This window comes from Jaculus jaculus, chromosome 3 (assembly GCF_020740685.1).
Source record: "Jaculus jaculus isolate mJacJac1 chromosome 3, mJacJac1.mat.Y.cur, whole genome shotgun sequence".
Taxonomy (NCBI): domain Eukaryota; kingdom Metazoa; phylum Chordata; class Mammalia; order Rodentia; family Dipodidae; genus Jaculus; species Jaculus jaculus.
This window is the reverse complement of record NC_059104.1, coordinates 155,006,933-155,027,754: the sequence shown is the minus strand read 5'-3', so window position 1 is coordinate 155,027,754 and position 20,822 is coordinate 155,006,933. Positions and strand designations below refer to the sequence as shown.

Here is a 20,822-nt window from a genome sequence, read left to right as displayed (position 1 = left end):
GCAAGTGCTTAACTGCTAAGCCATCTCTCCAGCCCAGGAATGCTTATTTTGATATACATATTATGTGAAATATACATGTATGAAAATATCACATGGTACCCGATAAATGTCTATTTTTTGTTTTTATGTATGTATCAGTTAATTTATAATAATTATATTTTAAAGACCAATAAAAATAATTTAACAGTTTGTTGAATTAGGAGGAATTTTAGAAAGAGGAAACATAGAATAACTATCTTGAGAAAGTTAATATAGAATAGAAGTTAGCAGGAGGCTATTATGATCAAAATACATTATGTAAGTATATGAAATTGTCTTTAAAAGTTTTTTCACAGAAAATTATTGCAGTTGTGCTGGGCATTCATGGGTGTTTAATCCATGGTTTTATGGACAGAAAAATCCAGAGATACTTTATGACCTTTTGGAAAATTGTGTGATATTTATGAACTTCCTTCTGTATACTTCAATTTGTCTTTGTATCACATATCTAATTTTTTTTGTTCATTTTTTATTTATTTGAGAGCGACAGACATAGAGAGAAAGACAGATAGAGGGATAGAGAGAGAATGGGCATGCCAGAGCTTCCAGCCACTGCAAACGAACTCCAGACGCATGCACCCCCTTGTGCATCTGGCTAACATGGGACCTGGGGAACCGAGCCTTGAACCGGGGTCCTTAGGCTTCACAGGCAAGCGCTTAACCGCTAAGCCATCTCTCCAGCCCTGTACCACATATCTAATACAGTGTTAATGTGATATAAATAGCTTTTATGTTTTATTTTTATAGAATAATGCTGGTGGAAAGCTTGGACTTAATACACACTTTTAAAATTATTAATTCTCAGTTTGTTGAATCTATAGTTGTGAAACTCAGGGGTAAGAAGGTAGAAGTTGTTTGATTCGCTATTAGTCCAATCATATTCTGTGACCTTCAATAAAATATAGGAAATCAATTTTGATTCATTATGCATTAATATATCTTATATACATCTAATAAAATTATAATTAGAAGGTTCAAGTCCAATCATGGTCATTCCTTATATAAGGTACTTACTTGGCAAGTTAACCCTCAGTATGAAGACCAAATTCTCCCACCATGAACACAGGGTTTGTCATAATCTGACAGTCCTGCATTTTTAGTTTCACTTCTGATTGACTCAGCACTGTTATCCATCCCATCCCACACCAACCTACTTTATTTTTCAGTTCTTTGTGTACCAAGATCCCCTGTGGATCTATGATTTGGATGCAATACCTTCTGCATTATTTTCTCAAATAATTTAAATCCCACCATTGGTGTGAAGTGCTTCTTGTCTCCTCCAGTGAGTTAGTTGTTCTTCCTTTAATCGCACAGGTTTTATCTACATTCTTCCAAAAGCTTTACTGACATTGCCTTGAAATTTTATATATGTTTTTACAACAACATGAAATGGGACTCATGACACTAGAGGCAATTGTATCTATACTTGGAACTCAGCACATACTGAGCATATGGTGGATGTTTTACTGAATAAGTAAGTAGGCACCTTGGAGGGGTAATAAAGTAGGCTTTATTTTCATGACCTCTCATATAAGAACACTGAGGATTTGGAAACCAATTAGTGTCATTAATTGAAAGACAAATGAATACCTAGACCCCATTTATTGTCAACACTTTATGTAGGGGCTAGTCTTTATAGCCCCTTTTGAAGACTTCACCCTGACAAGCTCATGAATGTAGCCTGACTCATTTGACTTGAGTGCAACTTCTGTCTAATGCATTATCTTTCAAATATAGGTGCATATCACAACCACATTCCCTTCCAAATAGCTCATGGTGGGGTGCTTGCCACTTAATTATATGCTTAAATGTTTATGGGATTAGAAAAATAGTTCTTAATTGCCTTATTTTTAAAAACTTTAATTCTTATAGCTCTTTTAAGTTTTTATGCTAAGTTCTTCTAAGTTTATTCATTAGTCTAACTTATTTTAATCTGATTCTAATTCTCTTACATTCCCCAAAGAGTTGTTTTCATTTTCCTTGACTAAGTTAAGAAGTTTTTGTGTATATACTTGAAATTAGGGCTAATTGGCACTGGCCTCAATTGAATGTCATAGTTTCATGCCAGAGATTTTTTTTTTTCATTAAAAGCTACTAATTTCTGACAATCTATTTAAAGTGTGAAGTTCTTTAAAAAAAAGTTTATCAGAAAATTTTTTCAAGTACTCTCCAGATTCCTCCCATGATACAGGAACATTAGAAGCAGAGCTATAAAGAGATGACTTTGGGGCAAGGTGTGGTGGTGCAAGCTTTTAATATCAGCACTGGGGAGGCAGAGGTAGGAGGATTGCCTTGAGTTTGAGGCCACCCTGAGACTCCACAGTGAATTCCAGATCAGCCTGGGCTAGAGTGAGACCCTACCTTCAAAAACCAAAAAAAAAAAAAAAAAAAAAAAAAAAAAAAAAAAAAAAAATGACATGACTTTTTTCTCATTCAGACAAGGGCTCCAAGATTTTCCCCATAGCCTCAATAAAAATTTATTCTGTGGTTTATTCCCTTTGAAACCTGAAACCTAGCTGTTGGTTCATCTACTTATACATGAATTAAGCATTATTCTGAAACCCCTTTGATGGAAAGCCTCCAACGGCCCTTCAGCATGTCCAAATAGTATTTAGACACAATACCTTTATGTAAAACTTCACATTTTCTGGGTTAACTCACAAGTATTTACACATACCCTTCATTCCAGTTCTTTTTTTTTTAGCATGATTTATTTTTATTGGCTATATATATTTTTTCTTTTTTATTAGCTATGTACATACTCAGTAGGTGACACATGCATGTCCCAAGATCCTTTAGGCCTGAAATTTTGTCTTCTGAGCCAGCCTCTTCCATTTCTATCTATTATTTTACCCAGATTTCTGCTACTTAGTTTTAAAACTTTAAGCTCAAGTATCACTCCACCCCCACTGCAATTATTTTCTTGTTGCTGGCACCAAACATTTGACCAGCTTATAAAAAGGAAGGGTTTATTTTGACTTACAGTTTTAGGAAAAGTTTCACAATGGTCAGAAAAGGAAGGCGGAGTGGACAATTGAACATCGTATCTGTCACAGTAGCAGGAAAGATTCAGCAGGAGTAAACTAACTCTCAACACCAAGTGGGGAAGGCAAATAAATGACCATGTGTTGTAACACACCTCCTCCAGCAAGGCTCTATGGCTCAATGGCTCCACAACATTCTCAAATTGCCTCCAGCTCTGGACCAATCATTCAAAACACAGGAGCCTATAAAGAATATTGCACTCAAATACACACACACACACACACACACACACACAATCTCTTTTTTCTGTTCTCTCTAGGTAGGAAAGTCCCTGATTCTCTCATGACATCTATATACTCCATGAAGTTATATAGCAAAGTTTAGCATCCTGAAAGATAAGCACAGCCCTTCATGACTGTATTTTCAGCACCTGGCACAATGCTCATTGCAGGAAAAGCAGTGTGCTCACTGGTGAGGATAAATGAATGGCACAATCTGCTAAGGTCCAAGTGAAAAATCACCAGCCTCTCATAGATCCACCTTTTTCCCTATTCAAATCACCAAAGGAATGATTCTCACAATTTTTGATTTACACTGTTATTAAGAATTTAATAAAAATACACTTTTTCAAAAATTACATATTTATAGATTTTTCCATATGGAATGTGTGTGAGTGCAAATTATTTGAATCTAACTTGTGGTTTGTTGTGGTCATCACGTATAATTTGTTCATCACTTGTACTATCTGTCTTGGCCAATTGTTGCTGCTATGATAGAAAACCTGAGCCTGAGTGATTGACGAGTGACTGAGAATTGTTTCTTAGAGTTCTTAAGCCAGGACTATCCAAAATTAGCAGTTTGCATTTATCAAGAGCCTTCTTGCTTTAAGTCCAATGGCAAAGAGCAGAAACCTCTGATAGAGTAGTATAGCAAGACTATCAAGAGAGGTCTACTCACTTTTTGAAAGTATTCCTTTATTTGAGAGAAAGAGAGAAGGAGAATGGGCAGGACTTCCTGCTGAGCAAGCAAATTCTTTGTGCATCTGCATTTACATAAGTACTAGGGAATTGAACCCACAACATCAAGCTTTGTAAGCAAGAACCTCTAACCATTGTGCAACCTCTTCAGCCTCTTAACCTCAATTTTATAGCAAGCCCCCTCCTAGACTACTTATCTACTGTCAAGACAAGCGCATTAATCCATTCATAAAGGCAGAGCCCTTACATCCAAGTGACCTCTTTTAAGACAGTGCTTCAAAATATTGCCACATTGAGGACTGAGTTCAGTGTGTGAATCCTTCATCCTCAATGTGAACTCTGTAGTCTTTTAAAATGGTAGTTTTATTATTCTTGGACTTTTAGGGCTAATGATTGCTTTGTCTTTTTAGGCTTTTTTTTTTTAACTTGCCATTTTGACATGCCTTGTGGTTTTATGTTTTAAAAAATTGTTTGTTTTTGAGTGTGTGTGTGTGTGTGTGTGTGTGTGCGCGTGCAGGCATGCTCAGGCCATGACACACGTGTAGAGATCTGAGGGCTGCACTCAGATCAATCCTGGTATATCTGCCACCTTTGAGGCAGGTTTTCCCACTCTGAATCCTTGCTCTGCTGATATTTGTTGTGCTAATTATGAGTTTCCAGAAATTTCTCCTGTCTCTTCCAATCTCATAGAATAGGTAAGCTGGGAATTTCAAAGTCCACCACAGCTTCCCTCTATTCATATGGAGGCTGAGGATCAAATTTCAATACTCCGGCTTGAGTGGAGACCACATTATCCACTAGCCCATCTCTCTATCCCCACAATTTATTTTATTTTTTATTGAATTGTTGGAACTGGTCTAAAAAGTTATTAGTAGGGAGATAAGCTAATTTTAAGAGGTGTCTGCCTGTGTTTAATTTGTACCGTAGCTCGAATTTCCTTTATGTCTTTGTTTTACTTTCCACCCCTTAGCCTTGGTCTTCCCTATATGTCCTTCTTAGAAATTGTATAGTCGTCCTTAATATTGTAGTTCTTCTACTTGGTTATGATTTACTTCCTCCATGAATTAAGAATATGGCTATTTTTTCAGTGTCTGAGGCTGGGGCAAGCAGGCACACTTGCACCTGTGCAGCTCTCTTGCTGCAGAGGTACCCGGGGCCCACCAGCTGGGAAGCACCGCAGTCATGCTGGGCTCAATGTCCAGAGACAGCTGTGGGAGTGCTGAGTTCCCCCGGACATGCCATGTCCCACCACCCAGGTCTCCCCAAGGTCGACCCTGGTCATTGGTGGGCCAACTTCTTCTTTGGGAAGTCCACTCTCCCATTCATGACCACAGTCTAGGAGTCCCCTGAGCACTCGGCAGAATTCCCCCAGACCTTCAGCAGCATGGTCACCAGTAACCAGGCAGCAGAAACCACACAAAAAGCAGCCAGTCAGCCAAGCCAGCACCAGGCCACCATCCTGGCCTGACAGAACCACAACCCAAGCATCCAAGGTGCTAGGCCAGAGCCCTGCCCATCCTCCCCACCCTGCAAACTAGACAGGCTGCAGTAAGCAACAGACACCAGAAGACACTGGAGAAAGCTCCTTCCTCCCTCACTGCGCCACAATTTCCTGACCCTGTAAAATTGTGTCTTGCACCAATCAGAAAATAAATTCCAAGTGGTCATCTTTCACAAAAAAGAAAAAAAAAAAAACATGACTACATCCTGCACACCTGGTATTGATCTCTGAAGCATGAAAAATGGGTGGAATGGATCCAAGTACACAAGGTTTCAGGAGCAGCTGTTGAAATGAAGCATTTAGGTAGAGCCTGATAACCCTAATAGGCCTGTGGAGCCATTACAAGATGGATGAGACAGGAAAACAGCCTGGACTAAGAGGAATTTGCTTCCTCTAGCTGGGATAAGTTCTTGCAGTCATCTCCCTTTAATTGAAGGTTCTTGTAGAAAAGGTTCTTGACATATTTTGCTATGATGGCTCTTCCCTGCCCTTGACAGAGTCTGGCAAGAATCTTTCTTGGATCTGCATCATGAAATCCATATAGAATGTTTGAATTGAGAATCAAAAATTTATGTGGTAATTCCTATAGAAGTCCCTCCAAGGAGTTTCTCACTATTATCCCCAGCCTGGAACAAGTCTCCAGGTGTTCTTCAAAGTGTCTAAGTTCCATTACCACTTGATGAGTCCCTGTTCTGTTCCTGGTAAGTAGACTTCAGTCATATTCCTTAGGTACACTTATATCCATAGCTTTTGGGCTGTTACTTTACCCAGAGGCCTTGTTTTCAAACCAAGCTGTTGAGTGATTTTTTTTTCCACTACTTTTTGTTATTGTAAGGGAAAGAGTCACCAGAGTCTTTATTTGTCAGACTTGAAACAAAATATCCCAGGCTTTAATGATCAACGACTTCCCCAGTTTCCCTAAGGTGCATTTCATGGTTACTTACATTTCCAGAAAACTGTCCAGATACAGTTCAAATGAATATTTGATATGAAGATTTTTCCACAAAATGTATGCCAGGGTGATTATCTAACTTATATATTGGTATTTCAATGTGATCCATTCTGGACACAGTTTGATGAAATTAACTGAAGATGATAACCACCAATGGAGAAGTTAATCAAGACTAATACCCTCATTTTAAAAGGTTGATAAGGTAGTAAGCAAATTAATGGTCTCAGCCATTAAATCTTCTGGTGCTAAAAATTGATGTCCTTGTCTTATTTAGATAATTTTTAAAATTTCTTGGCAGAAACAAGATTATTTTAAATTAAACTATAGTTGTAATTTTTCTCAATTGACACAAAGTACAAATTTTTCCTCCAGCCCTTTTCTAGTGACTCACTGTACATTAGGCTGTTCCTACATCAGTCAGATTGTAATAGGAGTTGAGGAAGGATTTCTTATCTAAGATTCTATGATAATAGATTCAAAAATAAAAGTTAAAATAATTTACCAGTTGAAAACACATAGTTTGATATAAATCATATATCTTTTATATAAAGTATCTACAACATGATTTCATTTTTGACAAAGTATGTATGGGATATTATGTAAGCATTTAAAAAACAAGAGAAAAGAACAATATAGAACAAATAGATATTATTCTTTCACCTCTTGATAGTGTTATTTCAATTGCCTATAATGAACAATTAAATTTGTGAATAAATAGTAGAAGTTAACATTTAAAAAAATAGTTTATAAAACCATTGGATTTAAATAGACTTTGGGGTTTGTTTGTTAAGTCAGCTTTGGATACTTTAGGTTGAGAAAACTGAGACACAGGAAAAAAAGCTTTTAAAATCATTCTCAATCTCACCTGTCATTAAGATAACATAATTAAAGACCTTGCTCAAATATACACAGCCTTGGTATCTCTATTGCATATCTCACACCCCTCATCAATTACAAAGTTCTCCTGCTATATTGAAAATAATGAAGGGCTCTACAAAAGAACAGAGCACAGCTACTATTGTAAAGACACCTACCTCTGTGTCTTGTGTTATTTTAGTTAATCTGTACAATATCTTCCTGGAATAGGTATTGTTTTCTCTTTAAAAAAAGAAAGGAAAACAAACAAAAAGGTTAAGAAATTTTACAAATCTCCCTTGCCATAGCCTGTTTATCTTGGAATTTTAGAAAAGCCTATGGATATTGCCCTTCTACAGATGCTCAATAATCCATATTTAATAATGAGCTTATTTTTTTGTTGTTATTTAGAGGTAGGGTCTCACTATAGCTCCAGACTGACCTGTAATTCACTCTGTAGTCTCAGGGTGGCCTTGAACTCACAGAGATCCTCCTACCCACCACTGCCTTCCAAGTACTGGGACTAAAGGCATGAGCCACCATGCCTGGCTGAGTTTATCTTGTAAAGTATTTGACATTCAAGGGCCAAATTGTCAGCGCTTATCAGTACCTTCTTACTGTAGTTATCTTTTCATTGCTGGAACAAACACCTAACCAGAAGCAGCTTATGGAAGGAAAGGATTTATTTCAGATTTACAGAGTCCAGGGGAAGCTTCATGATAACAGAGAAAGCTGACTCACTACATCATACATCCACAGCAAAGAAAGAGAGAAAGAGAAAGAGAAATGGTGAAAGCAAAGGCAGTTCAGAACAAACCTTAAGTTTGGAGCTAAGATCAACGCTAGTGACATACCTTCTCTGACAGAACGCCACACCCCAAATACTCCAAGCTGAGGACTAACTAGGAAACTGAATCCCAAACACCTGAAGCTATGGGGACACTTCTCACTCAAACCACCACAATTCTCATATCTTCATCAATTTACAAGAACTCAACATTGACCAGAGTCATGCTCGAAGTCCATATTCTCTAAGTGAACAGAATTAGTTTAACTTGTGGAGAAAAGGTCACTATCACCATTTTGCTTCCACATTGCCCTTTATCATACTTAAACTGCTAACATAGTAATTCTAAATTTGATTAACATATTTTTATTCAATTTTATATAACTTCCCCTCTAAAATATACTGTCTTTTAGTACCTAACTTAAAATTAAAAGTAATAATAGCCTATTTACTTACCACTTACTTAAAAAATGTTACATTGGACATTGTCTTTGTTGGTTCATCACAATGAGACATCCAAGAATTCCCATGATTTTCATCACCAGAAATCTATTAAACCATAGAGCTAGTCTTCCATGAAAGTCCTTAAACCCAGGTCTCATACAATTTCCCTCTGTTACAACCCTTAATAAGAAAATAATTTTCTTTGTCATGTTTTTAATGGCTCATTGCAAACTTTCTTAAAGCTTGAAATTTGAATCCATTCTTACTGGATTTTGGTATCCTTCAATTCTTTAGATTTCTTACCAGTTAACATACTTAACACAAATTAATGTTGACATATTTATAAAGGAAGTTTGCGAAGCTCCAAGTATAGAGAAACAAATTCAGAGATCATGGTTTTGCTGTAAAATGTCCCATGTAGACTCATGTCTATGAATCCCTAGTTGGTGTGGTATTTGAGAAGGTTGTGGAACCTTTAATAGGAAAAGCCTGGCTTGTGGAATTATGGTACTGGGGGTGGGTCTTGAGGTTTTATAACTCAGATCCACTTTCTATTCACTCTCTCTCTCTACTTCCTCTCCACTGATGCATGATATGAAACTGGTTTTCCGTTCCAACCATGACTCACCACCATGGTTTCTCCTCTCAATAGTATGCCAAAAATAAACCCTTTTATCCTTAAGCTGCTTCTTGTTAAGTAGTTTTTCCTAGCAATAAGGAACATAACATAAAAAGTTAGTATTAGGAATAGGGTGTGTGTGAGAGGGCAATGATTTCTGTTATCTGTTCATGTGTGTAAAAGGCCATTGGAAATGGTTTATGAGAGAAATGTGGAAGGATTTGGAACTTTGGACTGACAAGCCTTTCAACATTGTAAGCAGAGTTTAGTGGACCACTCTTGTAGAAGTTTGACATACCATAAGGCAGAGAGAAATGTGCACTCTGGAAGCTCTACTTCTGAGGTTTCATATTGGGGGAATAGTACTTATTGAGAACTGAACTAGAGGAAGTTCAAGTGACATGAAGGAAAAAAAAATGGCTGAATTCTTCCCATGTACTAAGGACTTGACCAAATAGTGGATGAAATAATGGAGGAAATTTCAAGGCAGAAAAGCATTAATACTGTGGCATGCTTTCTCTTTGTGGCCCTGATAAAGGTATACAATGAAAGAGAGCAAAATGCACAGAAGAAAGGTATGAAAAATAAAATGTTTAGCACAGAAAGTTAAAGGTCCAGTTCAATCAGCTGTAATTGTTAAAAAGATTTACACCACTAAAGGAAAAAAAAATAATCTAGTGTTTTCCTTTGTACAATAAGAAGGATGCCCTGAGATCAAGACCCTGCCTAACTAGACCAATCTAGTAAGGATGCAGATTCTTTTGAGTGGAAAAGGCCCAAAGGGAGAATGCAAAAGGGCATCTCTGTTTCTAAGGTCAACATACTTAGGCTGCAACATCTGTAGTTCAAGGCCAGACTTCATCAAAAACTGAAAATAGAACTTGGCAGCATAGTGAATGTGATACTGGTTGCATAATAATGAAAGAGGTTACATTAATGTCATGAAATACTGTGCCATAGTTACACTTAGGCTAAGCAATGTGAAGCAGAGTCAGAGTCCTTGCAAAGGGGCCCTACTTGGGCTGTGAAGATGACCACTATGCAGTAGACACTCCAGAATGTTAGAGATGATAAAGACATAAGATATGCACAAGGAAAGCCTCACACTCCAGGCAAATACCGCCCAAGAGCAAGATTACAAGCAGCACAGCTTGAGGGGTGAAGCTACCAAGACTTTTGGAGCCTATATGACTTCATCACAAGTCACAGATAAAAGACATATAGCTGCTGGGTTTGGTCTTTTCCCTGCTGTGTCTTGCTGTAGTGTTCTGTTTTCATTTTCATTGCCCCCATTCCTCCATTTTCATATGGATTGTCTATTCCATGCCATATGTGTTAGAAATGTACAACTTGTATTTTTGTTTGGTTCTTTAAAATCTTTTTTAAAAATTATTTTATTCCTTTGACATATATAGAAAGATCAATATCTTTTAAATTTAATTGTATATAGTCTATTTTAAGATTTGAACCAAAATTTATATTTATGACTATGATGAATTTGAACAAAACCAATAACTACCCTTGTTATATAATATTCTGGAGGTTTTAAACCAGCTTTGTAAGTTTCAGTCTTTTCCTCAGGGGAAAATAAACATTAAATCCTCATAATTCTTTCTAATTAGTGAGATTTGTCAGAATTAAGCCAATACTTTCCAAAGTATTTCCAAAGTTTGGTGATATTTAGCATATTTCTATGTTTAATGCACATCTTTCTCTCTGGGAATTTCAAATATTTCTCTTAGAAACAATATATTGTTGAATCAAAGTAATCCTATCCTCCACAGTATTTTTGAACAATGGCTCAGAAGACACCATCCTCTTCAAGAAGTTTATCCAGAAGCAAATGCACCCATTGGGCATAACCGTGAGGCCTACATGGTTCCTTTCATACCTCTCTATAGAAATGGTGATTTCTTTACCTCATCTAAAGATCTGGGCTATGATTACAGCTACCTACAAGAATCAGGTAAGGTTAATTTCTTTCACATAAATTGATGAAACTAGTATAATCAATTTGTTTTGTAATGATTTTAAAATGCTTTGTTTCTACAATGTTATCTTCAAATTTTGAGTTGACAATACATATTAAACCAGTACATATTCAACATGTCACCAATTTTTTATTGTATGAATCAAATTCCAATCATAAGCTTTATACCTAACTCATTTACCACTGGACATTCTGAATGGAAAAATTATTGGAGAATACTAGAATTGGAAAGCTTTAAAACCATAATTGCTATGTAAGCAAACTATTGTGTGACCTTGGACAATTTGCTTCAATTCCATGTACCACAGTTCATGCATCTGAAATATTTAGATCAGAATAACTCCAAGAATTACTATGGGATACATTAAAGAGCTTAGTGTAGTAGTATACAAGGTAAGAAATTATAGATTTATCATTGGAAACTTCTTGCTAGGATTAAAAAGAAAAAAAATTAAGTCTAATTAATAATGAGTATTATGTAGCTATCCCAATGCTAATTGCAATTCCTATGGTTATGATAGTAACATAAGACCCAAGACTAGAACTAAAGCTGGACTTTAATCTTTTTAAGTAAAACTATGTTAACATTTTCTCAACATTGAAGAAATAGACACTAAGAATGACTACTAATTTTGTACTCTATCTGGTGTTCTATATAGCTATGATTTTTGCAATGGAAAATGTCTCAGAAAAGCATTATAAATGAGGAAAATATTACTTTGCTCATCATTTCAGAGGTTTCAGCCTATGACCCAATAGCTCTTTTGCTTAGCCCCTGAAGGAAGGCAGAAATGTGCTGGCCAGAGCATGTGACTGAGGCTTCTCATCTCTGACAGACAAAATGAAAATCCCACTTCTTTAATACCTGCAACCAGATCTCACATCCTACTATCAAACACCTCTCATCAAAGTATAAATTCATTAGTTGGTTAATCCATTAATGTAGCCAGAATCCTCATGATTCAGTCACTTCCCAAATCCATCAGCTATCAACTAAGCCTTTAAAGTATGAGCCTTTGAGGAATACTTTACATCAAACCATAATATATGCATTATTCATCAACCATTTATGAGGTGATATTGTTTTCCATACAAAGAGATTAAATTACTGACACTGATTAGTAAACTTTAAATGAGCTTTTAAATATATTATTTATGTATTTATTTACTTAAGAGAGAGAAAAAGAGGTACAGAGAGAGAGAGAGATAATGGGTGCTCCAGGGCCTCTAGCCACTGCAAATGAATTCGAGATGCATGCACCTCCTTGTGCATCTGGTTTATGTAAGTCCTGGGGAATCGAACTGGGGTCCTTTGACTTTGCAGGTAAATGCCTTGACCACTAACCTGTCTTCTCCATCCCCTAAATGAACTTTTAACTATTATGTATTAGATGCCAATGTATGGAGGCACTATATTTTGACACTAGGTCATCTCCTCTTACCACTCTATGTTTTCACTCTGACACATAAAGCCCCAAACCAGTAAAATAGCATATGGCCTGTGTTTAAGGGACACTCAATAAACATTGATGTTTTATTATATTCATGAATTACTCTTGAATCATGAATAGACTCTCAGATAACAAAAATAACATATACAAAAGAGTGAGCGTTGTCAGCTCTTGGCTTTTAGGGTCAACTCTAGTTACAGTGCAATAACTAACTCAGATTTTAATCTCAGGATGCTCCAAGTCTGAAGGTAAAGTGAAACAAACAAAATCCTACAGAGCCACAGGTTGGAAATCAAGGACTTGTGTAATGATTAGATGGAGTTTGGAAGGATTAGTAGACAAGTCACATAAATTAAAAGTATATAAATAAATAAATAAATAAACAGATAAATAAAAAGCAGCATAAAGTGGCAGGGGATATCTAAATGAAAAAAAAAAAAATAGAAAGAAAACAAACTGAAAAGATGTGCCCTGTGGTTGTGAACTTCTCATTTCTAGAATAAAGCTCGCTAACAAAGCAGCTGATGGGAGGAAAGTTAAGGTCTGAAGGGGAAGCTCCATAATGGCAGGGGAAAATATGGCATGAGAAGAGACTGAACATCATCTCTGCCATAGCAGATGGAAAAGAGCAACAGCAGAGTGAGCCACATTCTGGCAAGGTGGAGCTAGCTATAACAACCTTAAGTCCACGCCCAGAAACACACCTGATCTACAAGACTCCACCTCCAAAATAGCCACTAGCTGAGGACCAACCATTCAGAACACATGAGTTTATGGTAGCATCTGATTCAAACTACTACATACTCTCTATGGATTACTGAATTATTTTTATGTGTATGTGTGTATGGCATATAGGAGTATATGTATGTTCATTTACATGTGGCCACACATGTGAGTGCATGAGGTGGAGGCCAGAAGTTGATGTATGCTATCTTGCTTAATTGCTATCCACCTTATGTGCTGAGGGAATTTCTAACTTGAACACAGATCTCACCTAATGGCCTCATCTAGTTGGCCATCTTGCCATAAGATACACCATGTCTCACCTCTCAAGCACTGTGATTACCAGAGGTGCACTCATCATCCTGGCATTTACATGAGTGCCAAGATACAAACTACTGTCCTTGTGTTTGTATGTCAAGTGTTTTATCCACTTCACCATCTCACCAAACCATGAAAAGAAAAGTCTTTTGGTGATACAATGGAAAAGTCACATGACTGAGTCATTTTATAATAGCTAACATAAATTGAGTGACTTAGTATGCCAGAAACTTTACTATTTCAGATGTTATATGTGAATTTTTTTTATCTTTATTACTACACTATAGAGTAGATAGAATTACTTATTTTTCTATCTCATATGTAAAAAATACCAGGAAAAAAAACCAATATGGAAGCTGTGGTAGGATATCAAAAGTGTAAGGCCAGGGAGGAAGAGATAACTCAGCAGTAAAAGGCACTTGCTTGCAATGCCTTATTCACCAGTACTCACATAAAGTCAGAGATGGAGTGCTGCATGTATTTGGAGTTCAGTTTCAGAAGTGGGAGGCTTTACTGCACCCATATCTCTCTCTTTCTCTCTCTTTCTCTCTCTCTCCCTCCCTCCCCACTCTTCTTGCAAATAAAAATAAAATAATAAATAGGAAATACTGCAAGGCCATTCTCAACTACATAGTGAAATAGAAAGAGAGTGAGGGGGAGAAAGATTCAAGTAATATATTTTTTCTTCTTTCTATAAAAAGGAACACAAAAAATACAGTATATACACCATTAAGTGTTTTATGATTTAAAATTTAACTCTTTTTTCCAATTACAGAAGGTGCCAGACTCTATTGTGAGCATACGTGTTTCAACAGGCTGTTGTGCTTGCTCAAATTCTGGCATTTCTCAAACTCATAGATATACATAGCAATGTTTAATTGCTCCTTTCTTAGATTTGCATGGCAATTCTCTACTTATGAATCTGAACCATTTCAATCTGCATTGCAAAGCCCTAGAAGGCCAGACTTTATCTTGTGTTTATTTCTCTTCTAAGTATAAAATTTCTTGAGGGCTGAAATCAATGATTTAACTTGAATGTAAGTAAAGTTTATCATGAAAGATTGTATTTATTAACTAATAATATAGTGAAGATTTCTATAAAAATGTACTTTTGGGGGGGGTCTTGGGGGGTGTTGAAGTAGGGTCTCGCTCTAACTCATGCTGACCTGGAATTCACTATGTACCCTCAGGCTGACCTCAGACTCACAGTATTTCTCCTACCTCTGTCTCCCGAGTACTTGGATTAAAGGCATGCACTACCAGGCCCCAAAACTTTTTGATTAGTACTTTGAGCCATATTTCAAGTATTCCAACATTGAAGACATTTTTGGGTGATCTTATTGGTTCTTTTATTTATTGTGCATATATTCACTAGTTAATTACTTTTTAAAGATATTATCTTACATAGATTATTCGCTCACTCTACATTGCTTATATTGCAAGAGAAACATCTTTCACTTTTTTTAGTTACAATACAAAGTAACAGGTTTCATTATAGCATTATCATGCACATATTATATTTTACATTATTCCATATTTATTCCCCTCCTAAACTGCTTTCCTCTATCAATTTATTGATCTCTTATTGGTCTCCTTACCTCCATGAAAATAGTCCCCATTTCTGCTTTCATACCATATATATTTTATTACTCTCTCTCTCTCTTTTCTTCTCCCTTTTCCCTTAAGCTTTTGGAGTGGAAATACCTTAACTCCTTGCATAATGCAGCATCTCTTTAGACCAGGACCTTTTTTATTATAAGCCAATGAGATGATGTTTCAGATGATATCAATATAACAAGTGGAATTAACTAGTGAGGAGGGAGTTGTGATTATGGATTTTGGCAACTTTGTTAGAATAGAAAATGTTGATGGGCTCAACTCATTGTGGTAAAATTTGAGCTTTCAAAAGCTTGCCATTTTGCCAAAAGTTTTGAATCCATTAAAAAGCACGTGCAGAAATGCAAAGTGGTCAATGAAAATGTCATCAGAAGAGTTCAGGGGAGAAGTGATGACAGTTTGGATTGCAGCCACGCTTGTGGGAAAGGAGGAAGAAAGCATAAAAGATTTTGATATTTTGAGGATAAAATTAAGGGAAATTTGCAAATGGTTCATATATACAGAGTGAGAAGCAAAGAAGTTATAGGAGTATATTTCACTTCTCTGGCCTGTGAAACATTCATGGAAATAATAACAATATGAAAGGGGGAAGGCATGAAGAAGCCCACATGTCTTGTTATACAGAGAAAGAAAACACATTAGACATCAGGATAAATGTGTGTGAACACAATATCCAAGTTTGAAACTCAAAATAGAACCTTCCCTTCAGAACTTAATATGAGAGGTATCAACAGAGCAGGTATCTCAGCTAATCTATAAACTTCTAGGTGCTAGTGGTATTAATCTCATTTCATAAGAAAATAAACTGACAATTAGAAAGATAAGGAAGTGACTAGGTCTAAATTGCAAAGGTATCAGTAGCTAATAGTAACCCTAAACCAAATAATCTCCCCTTTGGCTGCTAGATTATCTTCTACTCATACACATCCTCACTGTTCTTCCTTAGTGTCCACATGGATATGTTTTCCTTAAAAAGGCAAAAAGCTCTATTGAGTAAGAGGGGTGAGATAAACTAACTCAGAGGCTCAGAGATATTAATTCTAATCAGATTAAAGAAAATAAATTGATTGGAAATGCTTTATCCATTTGGAGTGCTTTATATGCAGGTGTGAATTTGCATAGCTAACTTTAGAATTTTTGACTTTAAAATAAACAGCAGTAATTGCCTATTTTCTATCTCATGAATCATTCTTTCTTACTGCTCCCATTGCAATTTCAAAGTATTTAAAATCTACCTTTATTCATTGCTAAACATCAGTATTTCTAAGAAAGTATCCTTTAAAAGTCTTTGAAATAATTTAGTCCAAGAGTGCCAATATTCATCATTCAGCAGGTATTCATGTCCATAATTACTTAAGTATTTTCATTTAAAGCCAGCTAATATCTGGCATTTGTCAAACTATTTTTCCTTATAATCAAATTTAGCACTGTTTTGAAAAATTGTGTTACAAGTGTTTCTTTTTGTTGTTGTTGTTGTTGCATGGATAACTGATTAAATGGTAAGACCAAAAAGATTTAACAGTGAAAGGTTATGCCCTCCATCTGTTGGTGTATACCATCTCATTTTCTTGTGGTGCTAACTATTTACCACCATGATGGGATGCTGATGGGCCAATTATTGAAAGAGGTTACCTTTACACATGCTTATTAGAACACTTCTCTTGAAAAAATTTGCTAAGCTATCACTCGTCTTTTCTTCAGAGGAGGTACTCCGTCGTAGCTCTTGTCACACTCTTTGCCTACACTATTACTTGCCATCCAGTGGTCCTTAGCAAATCTTTCTGTTAGGAATAAAATAATGGATAAGTACAATAATTAGTGATGAAATGCACAAGACAAGGTCTATATTCAAAATTTGGCAACAGGCCTTAAAGTAGCATGTCCACATAAATATTACAACATATGAGTTATTGTGCCATGAGTCAACAAGGATAAAATAAGGAAACAGTTTGAAAATCTTGAAAGTCAACTGTTTACATAGATTTGAGAAGGGGGAAAAAACTGAAAGCAGCTTCAGTTAACATATAAATGAAATTATTATGAAATAATAATGGATGTTACAAATTGCTTTCCATACAACCATTGCCCTAACAATTATTCACCAAGTTATTTTTAATAAGTATGGTCAATCTTTCTAAACTACATAGCCCTTGAATTAGCATAATGGCTCTCAGCTATCTCATTTTCTTGATGTGTCTAAAAATGGAAAAAAAAAAAAAGAAGTCTTGGTAAATGACAATGTACAAAACAAAGAACTTGCAATTCTTCTTAAGGAAAATGTTTGACAGCAAATACAATAGAAATATTTGACACGGAAAAGAATTAAAAAGTTGCTTTGTTGGTATTCAAAAGTAGATAGCCAAGAAAAAAGTGTTCAGGTTTTAAGTAGACACTAAAAATGCTACTTTGAAGAAGATTCTTTATTGACAGGAATTACTTGTATTATTTGGAATGGAACCAGAGAAAGTAACAAAAAACTAAAGAACAGAAAAATAAATACAGAAACAGTACTTAAAAAGCTATAAAATTACTTACACTGAACCTTTCATAATAAAGGAAATGCTACTTAATATGTAATTTTCTTGCATACTTGGTCAGGCACTTTAACTATAATACATGCTTTAAAAACTAAGAGCAATATAAGAGAGGCACTGACTCATTTTCAAAATAATTCCTAAATATATTGAAAACCAGTTTTCATAATTGATGGAAACAAATTTTACATTTTCCATTGTGTTTATAAGTAAATGTCAAAGTTGTAAATACTTTGCATTGTAATTTTATAATGTCAATCTTTTGCAAGTTATTGTCTTTTCTGATGAGTAGAAATAAAACTTTCATTCAAGTCATCCTTAATGAGTTCTGTGAGCTTTAGAGGTGTTTTAGTGGCAGCAGACAATAGGATGGTGGCCAGAATCAGGAGAGGAAAAACAAACATTAGAAATGCATGGGACTTTATCCCTGAAATCCCACATAAGGCAGGAACACTATACCATTATTATATTTGAATATGGAGCTTTAAACATGATTAGCTTTCAACAGTTTTATCAAATGCAAAGAGAATATTCCAATTTCATTTATTCTAAACATTACCAAGTTTATGGTAACAATGAAACCTTGTAACTTTTCTTCATGTTGATACACGCTGTTTTCAAAATACCTTATAAATAATGTTTTTACTTGTTTTCCCCAATCTAATTTTTATTATAGTTTACATATAATTATAATTCCATAATATCCCAAAGTATTCATTTTTATTTTGGTGGATAGATAATAAGCTTTTCTAAATAGTTAGAAAGTGCAAATAACAGAAACTACAGGGGATACGATTAGATTAAAAGAACATTTTTTTGTTAACAAAATCCCCCAAAGTGGGGATTATTCAAAATATGTATAAGCAGAATGAGACTAAGAATATGTGCTTGAAGTGCTTGAAGATAGGATCTCTCCCCAGCTCCCTAGCTCCCATTTCTACATGTCAATGTGCTGGCTGCATTCCACACTGGGGAAGCAGGGCATTAGTACCTGCACCACCTGATCAGTTCCAGCACGGTGAATTCTGAGCAGTGATGCTGAATAAACCATTCTGGAAACTAGATTCCATTGGGACCTTAACTATACCTAAGGAAAGGGATCATGAAAAAATGTTTAACTTCCTACTCCAGCAAGGGAAGGGTAAAGAATAGGAGGAAAGGTATCATTTCAAATTCCATGTATAAACACATCAGCTTATTAATTACTCCAATAGCAACGGTGAGATGCTATTGAATATTACAGTTTTAGCAGCAGACCTTCTCCTTCCTAACAGTTCCCGAAGACCTAGGGTGGAAGTCCTGGGCTACACTCTCAGTATTAGCACACAATCAGCAGAGGCCGCTGCACAAAGAATAGGTAACAATCCGAAGCACATGACATATCAGGGATATTGATAAGTTTCAAGTTACTCCAGTGAGAGAAGTCATTTTCCCTTTTTCCTGATGTGGAAACTGAAAATGAGAACGCTTCGATGTAACTTGCCCAGGCACATCCAGCTACTAAACTAAGAGTTGGCATTGAAATCCTGGTGTCGGACTCCGAAGTGCCATGCAAGAGTGATGATGATAACAATGACAGCAAGAATTTTATGAGCCACAGAGTGGATAGAAAGGTCCAGAAACATCCCCCCAACCCAGACTGACAGAAGCCCTAATTACCCCACAGTGCACACCAAGGACCCCACTGAGGAGAGGAGGACACTCAGGGAAGGAGACCAGTCATGAAGGGATACAAAACTATAACCTATGTAAAACGATACATGTATATAAATTGAAAAAAAGCATAATAAATAAAAATACTGAGATGTCTTTCTATTTCATATCCAGGCTTTTTTCAAAACTACGTTGAGCCCTACTTGGAACAAGCCAGTCGGATCTGGCCATGGCTTCTTGGGGCAGCCCTGGTAGGGGCTCTCCTCACGGCTGCCCTGTGTGGCATCGTTGGCAGGCTGCTGTGTAGTCACAAACGAAAGCAGCTCCCCGAGGAAAGGCAGCCACTGCTCCCAGAGAAAGACGATTGCCACAGCTTACTCTACCAGAGCCGCTTATGAACAGCCAAAAAGTCTCTAACTATTTACCCAGGTGATATCCCAACAACGAAAATCAACCATGATATTTATCAGTGAAAAACATTTTCAGAATTGTAATCTAATATGAAAGGTACTTCTTCTGTTACCCAGGCAAACCACGTGCCATCTTACTGGTTTTTCTTAGCCTCTTCACAGCATCTTCTCGAGCTCATGTTTCCAAGAAGAGCATGGTGTTTGGAAATGAGTTACTGTTACTTGTTATGTGGATAAAAGTTTTCTTATTACAACAAATTGGATCTTGGTTTCTGCATTAATTACTTAAAGAAGTGCTTCCTTTTGTTCTTTTACTTTGATTCTTTGATTTTAATAAAATATTGACAAAATTTGATCAATTGATGCTTCTGAACTTGTGATATAATTTTGCTTGCCTAGAAAAGCATACTATGTCAACTGAACTTACTGTCGCATCATGCATTAGAAGCTTCATGAGGAAAACAAACTTGAGAGATGTGGCAAAATACATATATTTTATTTTCTTTAGGAATCATGGGATTTCTGTGTAGTTTGCATTCCTGCTTTAAAGTGTATGTGAACTTTGGGTGGAAAACAACCTTTCCTTTTTTTACTCTGATTAAGAACAGGGCCCGTCTCCTATAACAATCTGCAACATACAGTACTCAATAAGATGTATTCACTAAAGACTTGACAAGGATAATAATAAGCCTGGAGGGCTGGAGAGATGGCTTGGTGGTTAAGCACTTTCTGTGAAGCCTAAGGACCCCGGTTCGAGGCTTGACTCCCCAGGACCCACGTTAGCCAGATGCACAAGGGGGTGCATGCATATGGTATTCGTTTGCAGTGGCTGGAGGCCCTGGCGCGCCCATTCTCTATCTATCTCTACCTGCCTCTTTCTCTCTCTCTGTCACTCTAAAATAAATAAATAACTAATTAAAAATAATAATGATAAGCCTGGAAACAGTTCTTTATGCTTCGTAAAGTT

At 36.3% G+C, this 20,822-nt stretch overlaps 1 protein-coding gene across 1 annotated transcript in view; it reads left to right on the top strand.

Moving 5' to 3' along the window:
• The window catches only part of Tyr (tyrosinase), a 73,315-nt gene extending 53,472 nt beyond the window's left edge, over positions 1–19,843 (top strand). Inside the window, exons 4-5 of the mRNA XM_004658118.3 lie at positions 10,944–11,125; positions 19,614–19,843. Of these exons, the coding sequence (XP_004658175.1) occupies positions 10,944–11,125; positions 19,614–19,843 (412 nt within the window). The remainder of the gene's footprint in view (positions 1–10,943; positions 11,126–19,613) is intronic.
• The last annotated feature ends 979 nt before the right edge of the window (positions 19,844–20,822 follow it).